Genomic DNA, 9,952 nt, shown 5'->3' with positions numbered 1-9,952 from the left:
TACTTAGCATAAAAATACTAGTAAATTTAGAATGAACATCAACAAAACAAATGTAATACTAGTAAATGTAATACTTCAAATGTCTGCAAACACCAGCTCAAGTGGTGATTTGTATATAGTTTCAGTGCTAGAAAAATATAAACGATGTATTTTGACAAGAGAACAGATTTCACACATATTATCAAGGTGAGGATAGGCAAGGAGCAATGTTTAACAACAGTAGTAATAGTTTTTATTGCACAGTGACATAATCTTTTATGCCACAATTCAATGTTTGATACAGAATTATAATTAAAAGAAGAAGCATTACAAGTAGATGCAGTATTACTATTTAAACTGGTAGGAGAAGTATGAAACGGATTACTTTGATTATTCACTAAACTAGGTTGAGGTTTAAGAGAAGAAGTTGGATAACATAGAGTAGTACATGAAGAAGAAATAGACTTTGGCACAGAAAGATGATCAAAGGTATAGATGCCATCTCTAACTATGCCTTGGAAGAAATGCTTACGAGTAGCCTGATCACGAATTACAACAAAATTAGGTCAAAATTCAAAGAAAACATGATTATCAAAGGTAAATTTGGATACACTCATAAGATTGTGTGTAATTTCAGGAACAAGTAAGAGATTATTAAATCAAAACGATAGTAGCAATTGTAAACAACATGATCAAATTGACCACAAAGTTGGCATGAAGGGCGATTATTGGTGAAACCAACTCTGCCTCTACCTCTTGAGTTACGACCACCTCTTTCACGTCGTCCAAAGACGCCTCTATTATCATTGAAGGTCATAGAAGATTGAGCAAGGTTTACCATGTGCATACTTGTGTCAAGTTTCTTGAAGCGATCTAACATATTGTTAAATGCAAGAAGATAATTTTCAGCCTCTACAACACAATACGACCCCAATTTCGACATCACAGTGCCTATATACACTGAATACTCTCCTGAAAGGTCATTTGAAATAGCTTAAATGTGATCATCTTCCAGTATGATATAACCAATAGCAAAAAGAGAGTTAACAATCTTACGAATCTAAGCCAAATACTCTAATGCAGAGGCACCTTTCTTATCCCAAATTTCATAAAACCAAGTTGAACTAATTACTTTATTCTGAAAATTGACAATCGTCAATGCAATGATCCAGGAAGAGAGTGTTAGATCTTGTAGCTTCCAAGTCTTGAAAGATTCTGACTCAGATTGTATCTTCTTGATTGAATCTTTAGTGAATTGTTCTAAAACTTTGTCTGCATAAAGATGATCTTCTATGCTTATACTCTGAATAGTAAGAAGAGCCTGATATCTCCATGTTGAGAAGTTATTCTCGTTGAGCTTATTTGAGATAGGAGAAAATGCTTTTTTGTTGGTGAAATTTGCTAAAGAAATTTCCATGATAGAAGGAGAAAGAAACACTGATGATGGTGTGGGATGGAGGGAGAGATAAATTAGACTCTAGATATCTTATTAAATCCTAAAAAATCTATTTCAGAGTACATAGCAATAAATCTTTGATGAACGAAAAAAAACAAGTATGAATAAGAAAAAACATAAGAAAGAAGAGAATTTTTTATTAAAATTCACAAGTAAAATTGTATATTACAATTTTATATCTTTTACACATATATAGTACAGAGATATACAACTGTATGTATATAGAATTCTGTAATATACTGCTAACTAACTCATTAACCACTTGTAATGTTAATAATCCCAACACTCTCAATAATTAATAATTACATAAACTTAAATTTCATTATTCGAATAGTGATTGCTATGTTATTATAATGCACTAAATTTGTGCTAATGCAGAGTAATGAGATGTGTTGCTAAAGTAATGCTAAAATCTATATTAATTATTATTAAATTATTTCTAAATATTCAGTCTAACAATATTTATGTTCTAGATATTCAAGTTTATCATTTAGAACAGAGTGTTAAAGATAATTTATGTGTTTATCTCTAAATTCTAAGAAAATATTAGAGTAAGCAAGCAAATTACTATTACCAAAAAAAAGTTTAATTATTTTATTGGTTTTTATAATTTTACTAAATTTTTAATTAAAATCTTATATTTTTTCAATTAAGTCTTTATATTATTTTTAATTTTATAATTAGATCATTTTCATAATAAAATTGTTAAAATTAACAAAATATTCCTCCCAAAATACATGTGGTCAAATATCTAGTTAGGTTTTTAATTATGAATACCTTTAATCTATGAAAAAAAATATTCAATTAACTCTAATACTTTTTACAAAAAGAAGGACCTAATCATAAAATTCAAAACAGTATAAGAACCCAATTGAAATGAAAAAAATATAAGAATCTAATTAAAAATTTAATAAAACTATAAAAACCATTAAAATAATTAATAAACAAAAAAAATAAATATTGAGTAAATATTCTGACTATTTGCCTAAAAGACAAAAAATCTCTTCACAATTTGAAAATTTTTAATTGATTTTTCACTAATCAAGTAATTGATCTAAATGACTTTTATAAATTATGACTTACTGATATATCAATAACCATTTAGGCGAATTACTTAAATAAAATTTAATTAAAATTTTTTTAATTATGTATGAATATTTTGTCTTTTAAACAAATAATCAGAACTGAAAAAAAAACATTTACTCCTAAATATAATATATTACTTGATATAGTTCAAAAAAAAAATTACTTGATATACAATTCTTGACATTATTGAATGAGTCAAGTAAAAACTTGGCCTTGTAATATGACATAACACAGTTGGCCCATTTGTGTCTTGGCATTACAAGGCAAAGCATAAACTAATAAATCAAACATCAAATGTTATCACTTTGTTCATCATATGCTTCTTGTATTATGGTGCATCCATTTAAGCCACTTTCATTTTCACTCCTACCCAAATACCCATCATGCTCTTCTTGGCCACACCAATGTCCAATGGTCAATATTTGTCTTCTTTGATGTTTATTCCTTTTTTTTAATGTCCCTTTAATTGTTGTATTTTAATTTGTTCTTTGGAGTAATCTTTAATTTGTCCAAACCCTATTCACCTGGTCCCCCTTTCGTCATCTCTATACACATGATGTTCTTAGGTTAATCCCCCTTTTATATATATCTTTCTTTTCTTGTGGTCAACATACAGTGTTGAAACTATTACATCAGAGGAAATTTCCACACATCTTGGGTAGGCCAAGTTTCAAAATCACAACAACATCTTCACAAGTGTTCTGTCCCCCTTTTGCTTGCTTTATAACTAAATAATGTTATGTAATAATATATTATAGTGTATGTAAATGTATAAAATTTTATATTAACTTGTGGCTATGCTATATACACACCTTATTATATGATTTATTCCATACTTTTCAATATATACAATGGATAAAAACAGTCATAAACATAACTATTTAATTTATAATTATATATAGTTGATCTAAAAAAGATAAGAGTATTTTTAATTTTTTATCTATAAACCATAAAAGATACATAATAACAAATCTAATAAATATCCAAAACCTTTTCAAATATTATTTATCAAGTGAAATTGGTAATTGATTTTTTTTTTTTTTGGGTTTGGTTTCCAAATGATAATATAATATATATTCTGACCCAGTGTTGTAGTTGCCAAAGGAAATTTTTCTTCTGATACTTTTCTTAGGCCATGATTCAATATATACTAAAGTATTTCAATTATCTAATATGCAAAGTTTGTATCTTAACTTTCATATTTATCTTTTGGAACAACTAACTAATAACACAGCTTTCTTTTTTCCTTACAATGAAACATTTGAATTTATTTAATTTATTGAAAACATGGCAAAAGAAACTAATAAGAATCTTTATGATTACATAAGGCGTCATTCCTTTTCATACATTCTATGGAAGTAAGTATTTAAAGAATAAGGCTTTACTCCAATATATAAATGTAATCTTTTCTCAAAGAAAAAACAAATAAAAAAGTCTTTTTTTTCCAACAAAATTTCATTGATTAGATATTAAAGACTCAACCTTATTAAATATACATCAATTTATTAATAATAAATTCCCAAATAGATTTATAAAAAATATTTACTCAAAAATTATTCAAATTATATTAATCTTTTTATTATTAAAAAATCTAATTTATTTTATAATAATATTTTTTAAACGTAATTATTTAAATACATTTAGACGCATTCAATTGTTGACACAGTTGAGCTTGTTAAATAAGATTAGATAATAATATATACTATTATTTATTAATATAAAAAATATGTAAAATATTTTATATAATAAAAAATAGTTAATTTGTACTGTAATATCAATAAATATCAAAGTATTATTAGAATTGATCTAAAAAAGATTATATTTTATACATGTATTGTGTTTATAGTAGCTAAAATTCTAATCTAATTTTTAAAATCTTTGATGTTATGATTTTAAATCCATCAATAATTCTACAATATCTCTACTAAATCAGACAATTTAATGATTGTTGCAATTTAATATTTTACACGTTTAATTTACACTTCTAATTTTATATTAAATCTTTTTTTATAATTACTATTATATATAATTGTCTCCTCGCTCGTGTCTTAAAAATAAGTAACAAGTTCTTTGATTGAAATATTTCGTCTTCCTCTACGTAATCTTATTTAAAATTATTATGAGTAATGTTATAAGTAAATATTATTATTTTTTTATTAGTATTTAAATAATAATAATTTATATTTATATTTATTAAACTTTATATATATAAATTAATATAATTTATATCTATATATTTTAGAATTTATATATATAAATTAATAAAATTTATTTATTAAAAATAATTTAATATTTATATTAATTAAATAATAATTAAAAATACTAAAAATGGTGGTGAAAAGTTTCTCAAACATCATTATACACGTCTTAGAAATATTTTAAATTGATGAGTGTGAGATATTATAAGAAAAATACTCATTAATCACGGGTAAAAAATTTTGATATGGAAATAAAATGAGTGATGTACTTTAACATGGTAATTTTTGGTGTTTTTTAAAATTGTGGAAGTACACAATTCGGACCCTCCGATTTGTGTTTAAAAAGTTAAAAAAATTCAGAGTACACAAATCGGAGGGTCCGATTTGTGTTAAAAAATTTGAAAAAATTCAGAATACACAAATCGGACCATACGAGTTGTTTGATTTTAAAATTTTGCTTAATAAATCGCATGGTCCGACTTGTGGTTAGGCAAATATGAATTTCGGAAGCTAGAAAACGGATCCTCCGAATTATTTGTTGTTATTAATTTTTTTATGAAAGGAAGAACTCGCATGGTTCGAGTTCTATTCATTGACACCACATGGCTCTGAAGTACCTGTATTCCCTACATCTGAGTCCAACACCACTTTTTCTTCCATATTTAAATTAACACTCTCTTCAATCACACTTTTTTAAATTATATTTGAAAAGCATAATCTATTTATAAAATAGACTACATTTTTTTTCATGTTATGTTATTATAAGAGAAAAAAATACAATTATGACATCATTTAAAAAGTATAACCTTAAATATTATAAAAATTATTTATAAAACGTAGCAGTATGTTGATATCTATAGGTACACGTTTTATAATAAAGAGAGTGCTTTTAAAAAGTAACTTATTTATTCTATTTTGGATGCGTCTCAAAAGTGTTCCTAATGTATATAGGCCCAAATACATATACTATAATACTACACTTAGAGAATTTTTTATTTCCTTTTTACACCACCACCAAAATTAAACCCGCGCCCTTCATCTTCAGAAACCTCACCACCACCTTCGCTGTTTTCACCCCTTCACCTTTGCTCACCACCACTCACCGGCGCCCTTCTCCTTCGTCTTCATCTTCGCTCACCGGCGCCCTTCACCTTCACCTTTGATGCCCTGTACGCCGCGTACCCCGACCGTAGCGCCGCTACCAGCGATGTTGTTAGCAGGACGATTCTCCCTCTGCCATCGCGCTTCACTCTGTTCGTTGCCTCCACAAGAACGCGCCCGGGGTGTTCACGCTACTCACCATCGTTACCTTTGTCTCACTCTGTATCCTCTCTGAATCTCTACATCTAGAATGGAGATGCCTCAGGGGTTTAGGGGTTTTGAGATGGTGCGTATGAATTTTTTAGGGGTTTTGATTCATCTAATTTGTTTGTTCTGAGTTTTAGCGTTTTTATTTTGATTGTTTTGAATTTTTCGTGTATCTGATTTTTGCCCGGCCATCGCAGTTCGTCACTTCCTTCATCCGTTCCTTGCGGCATCATTCACGTCGTCTTCTCCATTCTCCATTAGCGTCACAGCATCTTCTCTCTTCTTCGCCGCAAGCGTCGCGTCGTCTACCCTCTTCTCCGTCGTGAGCGTCGCATCTTGTCATCTTCTTCTATGGACTTGTTCGTCTTCTCCACCGATGCAATAGTTTCGTTCATCATCTCTGCCAGCGCAACCTTACTTGCCGCTTTCTGCTCTGGCTCCCTTCGTCTCTGGTAAGCTTCCATTTTTCCTCTTCCCTTGTTTTTTGCCTGATTATATGTTGAATAGTGAAACATTACTTGTAATACGGTGGTTTATGTATTGACTATACTCTTTTGTGTGAAACCATTTTGAGAAAATTGATTTCTAATGTTTTGTTTTGTTACTTATTTGTTTGATAAGAACATCCCTGGATTAAAGATGTAAGAAGTAATGCAGGTTATATTTTGTTTCTAATGTCTTCTTTTGTTTCTTGTGTTTATGTTTTCTTTTTGGTATTTTTTATGAGCTTTGATTTATTTTTAGTGCCAATAGACATATTTTTCAAGTTTTAAAATCTCAGTCGCGGTAAAGATTGACATTAGGGTAGGTTAAAAAGTGCAATGGAGACAATACTTTTTTGTTGTTCTTCAAGCCCAGAACAAAAGTTTAGGCACTGCAAATTAGGTTTTGAAGGTATATAGTGACCTTATGGGATTTGTTTACGGTGATGATCAATCACTTTAATTCTATATATGCTCACATGACTTTAATTCAGAACATAAATCCAATAGAGATTGCACTGGAATTGGATATCAATGTTGCTTGTGTTGATAGAATTGCTTGCTTCGATGATATTTTTCTCTTAGTGCACATTATGGAGCATGCATTAATTGTTAACCACGTTTAGGTTGAATTCTAAGCTTGATTTAGCAGATCACTGCATGAAGCTTGGTCTGAGATTTAAAATCAGTTAAATTTATTTTGTTTGCTTTTTTCGACAATGGCTATTGTTATCAGTGCAAGATGATGATTTTTAAGAGGAATGACTTGACTTTTACTGTAATATCACGTACTGCAGTTTTGAAAAGGCCTTTGATGAAGTTATTTTTCCAAAGGGGGAACCTAATGCTATTTCTATTAGTAAGAGAGATGTCGAGCTTTTACAGCCAGAGACATTCATTAATGATACTATCATTGACTTTTATATTAAGCATGATAATAGAAGTTATAATATTGCTATAATTTTAATGAGTATGTACTACTTGTATTATTCAGAAATTGGTTTTCTCCCCCTTTCTCTGGCATTTGTACATGCATATGTGTTATCTCTGTATCTCATCAATTACCCAGGGAAGGAAGGAGGGTAAATCTTTGTAAGAGTGAGCAATATGTATTCCAGTGTTGTAATTTTTGCAACTTCAATAATATACTTTTTCAATAGCTTCTTCTTTCAGAAGCTTGCTGATTTAGACAGAGATCCATCAAGTGCTTGTGAGGGTAAAGCAGCATTTCAACGCGTTTACAAATGGACAAGAAAACTGAACCTTTTTGAGAAGGATTATATCTTTATTCCTGTTAACTACAGGTGAGAGGTTTATACATGTGCCTTGCTTGCCCTTTTGGAATTTGCTGCATCCTAATAAGAATTACTGGTGCCTTGATGACAGTCTTCACTGGAATTGATTGTCATTTGTCATCCTAGTGAAGTGATAAGCTTCAAAGGCAAGATATCTTATTTGCCTATCAATTTATATTCAATATTTTATTATAGATTGAAACACAAAAGTAATAGCTGATTATCCACAAAAAGGTAGGTAGGTGGAAGCAGTCTATTACCTTGTCAAAGAAGGATAACCTCTATATGGATGCCATGGAGACAGCCTCACAATCTGGTGATCATGAACTTGCGGAGGAGTTGCTCGTTCATTTAATTGATCAGGTACCAGGTTCAGTTTCCAATTGCATATATGATTTATTTTCTTTCAACATCCTTTTGTTCTCTGCTAATGCACTGCGTAATGGCACACGGCACTAGACCTTATAAAAATGTTACTATATATCCATTCCTTTTACAATTTACATTGGTTATTGCATATTAGCGGTATGACTTGTAGCATGTGCAATTTTAGGCCTATGTGTTAGGCTGTTAGCATTTAACAGTTTCTGTACTAATAACAATAAATTTTACAAAATTAACCTAATAACCCTCACTAATTGTTATTAAAAAATATTGGTGTCTATTGCTTCTTGAAGTGTTTATCTTAGTGCTGTTCAGCTTCCTTTAGACAGCTAGAACTTACTTGAAAGTTGATGTCAATGAGCACCTATTTAAGTTGTTTATCTAAATATATCATTTATATTTAATTAATGGCAGAGATGCCGCTTTATTGCAACCATATTGACTTAGAAAAGATGCATTTTTGTAGTATATTTTAGTGGACTTTGTGCGGATATACATGTTGGTGATGATTGTTAATATTGGTTTAGTTGAACTTAGACTATAAACTAGTTATCTACTTGCATAATTTCTAAATAAAAATTGTCATATAAACAATGACTTCGCTCCATGAGTTTTGTTTAAAATTTTTTGCTTATTAAAATGCATCGTATCCAATCTTCACTCTCCCCTCTCCTTCTAGAGTTATACAGGTTACCACCTTTTACTTGTTTTAGCATGTAGTAATAGGCTCAACATTGTTTCTCTTATCTGAACTTAAACTGTTTTTCTTTGTGGGATAAATTTGGTAAAATAACTTCTGATTATAGACTTGTTATAACTGTTGAATATCACTTGTGGCAATGGCTTCTCAGCTTTCCGAGGCAAAGAAACGAGAACGGGCCTTTACGAATAGGGAATGCTGGAATCAGTTGCACTTAATGGGAAAAGCCAAGAATTTGCTTCAATATATGTTCAACTTGGTCATGCTAGGTGCTTTATTTGACGTCAATAGTTTTTTCTCTGCTATCAGAAGATTAATGACTTTTATTAGAAAATAGTTATGTAGGATATAATATTTTAGTTTTTCATAGTTTATTAGTAATAAATTCTAAGTGGTCTAATGTATATTTTGATATGGACATGCTTAATTTAGTGTGAGATGTATGAATATTCAATTATGATCATTCCAATATTTTTAGTTCATTATAAATATATTTTGTTTAAGGATAATTTTTATTATTTAAAGAATATTATTTAGTATTATTATGTATTTATTTTTATTTTATAATTTTTGACTAATTTAATTAAAAATACAGGATTATATATATAATCATTTCACTAAATATTAGGTTTTAAAAAAAAGATTATTAGAGGAGAGAGTAGAGAAAATAATGAGGGATCTAAGGTTACACTTATATAGAGTAGTAGTTATGGTATACAATGTGGTTATGCTTTACAGGTGATGCAGTAGCGTTGAAAAGCGTAGCCTATTCTGGTAAAAATGGAAGTTGAAAAGCGTAACTTTTGGTTCCGGACAGCATCACTTGAAAAGCGCATCTTATTCCCAAATGTCAAAAGCGTAGCCTTTGAGAATAGGCAACGGCCGAATAGGCATCCCTCACTAAAGTGTCTTCGTAGCTCGAAAAGCGTAGCCTTAGCCTAAGACATCATTTTTTTTTTCACTTTTGGCTACACTTTTTAAGTATACCTGAATGAGTGTTTTTCTTGTAGTGCATTAGAAAAAAAAGTCGCGAGAAAAAAAAGAGAATAGTGAGAGTTTTAATT

General features: G+C 29.6%; 1 protein-coding gene and 1 long non-coding RNA gene across 3 annotated transcripts; one reads left to right on the top strand and one right to left on the bottom strand.

Moving 5' to 3' along the window:
* Positions 1 to 209: 209 nt before the first annotated feature.
* On the bottom strand, positions 210 to 1,600 carry LOC140178358 (uncharacterized). Its single transcript, XR_011871365.1, has 2 exons — positions 1,036 to 1,600; positions 210 to 951 (listed from the first exon to the last, which is right to left on the bottom strand). It is a non-coding gene; the product is annotated as an uncharacterized lncRNA (long non-coding RNA).
* Positions 1,601 to 5,640: 4,040 nt separating this feature from the next.
* LOC112744161 (probable ubiquitin-like-specific protease 2B) lies at positions 5,641 to 9,377 on the top strand. 2 transcript variants are annotated; one of them, XM_072214989.1, is made up of 6 exons: positions 5,641 to 6,106; positions 6,225 to 6,479; positions 7,670 to 7,813; positions 7,896 to 7,950; positions 8,043 to 8,167; positions 9,040 to 9,377. In XM_072214989.1, exons 2-4 carry the CDS (start codon positions 6,379 to 6,381, stop codon positions 7,909 to 7,911), a joined length of 261 nt encoding a protein of 86 aa, XP_072071090.1. In that variant the 5' UTR covers positions 5,641 to 6,106; positions 6,225 to 6,378; the 3' UTR covers positions 7,912 to 7,950; positions 8,043 to 8,167; positions 9,040 to 9,377. The 2 variants fall into 2 exon arrangements, with proteins under 2 accessions (XP_072071090.1, XP_072071091.1); XM_072214990.1 differs by having other exon boundaries at positions 8,039 to 8,167.
* The last annotated feature ends 575 nt before the right edge of the window (positions 9,378 to 9,952 follow it).

This window comes from Arachis hypogaea, chromosome 14 (assembly GCF_003086295.3).
Source record: "Arachis hypogaea cultivar Tifrunner chromosome 14, arahy.Tifrunner.gnm2.J5K5, whole genome shotgun sequence".
Taxonomy (NCBI): domain Eukaryota; kingdom Viridiplantae; phylum Streptophyta; class Magnoliopsida; order Fabales; family Fabaceae; genus Arachis; species Arachis hypogaea.
Note: the sequence above shows the minus strand (reverse complement) of the source record. Positions and strands in the feature narration are given on the sequence as shown.

Coding starts and splice junctions, on each gene's coding strand:
- LOC112744161 (XM_072214989.1), top strand. CDS start 6,379: ATGGACTTGTTCGTCTTCTCCACCGATGCAATAGTTTCGTTCATCATC. Junction 6,480..7,669: donor TCTGGCTCCCTTCGTCTCTG/GTAAGCTTCCAT, acceptor CTTTTTCAATAG/CTTCTTCTTTCAGAAGCTTG.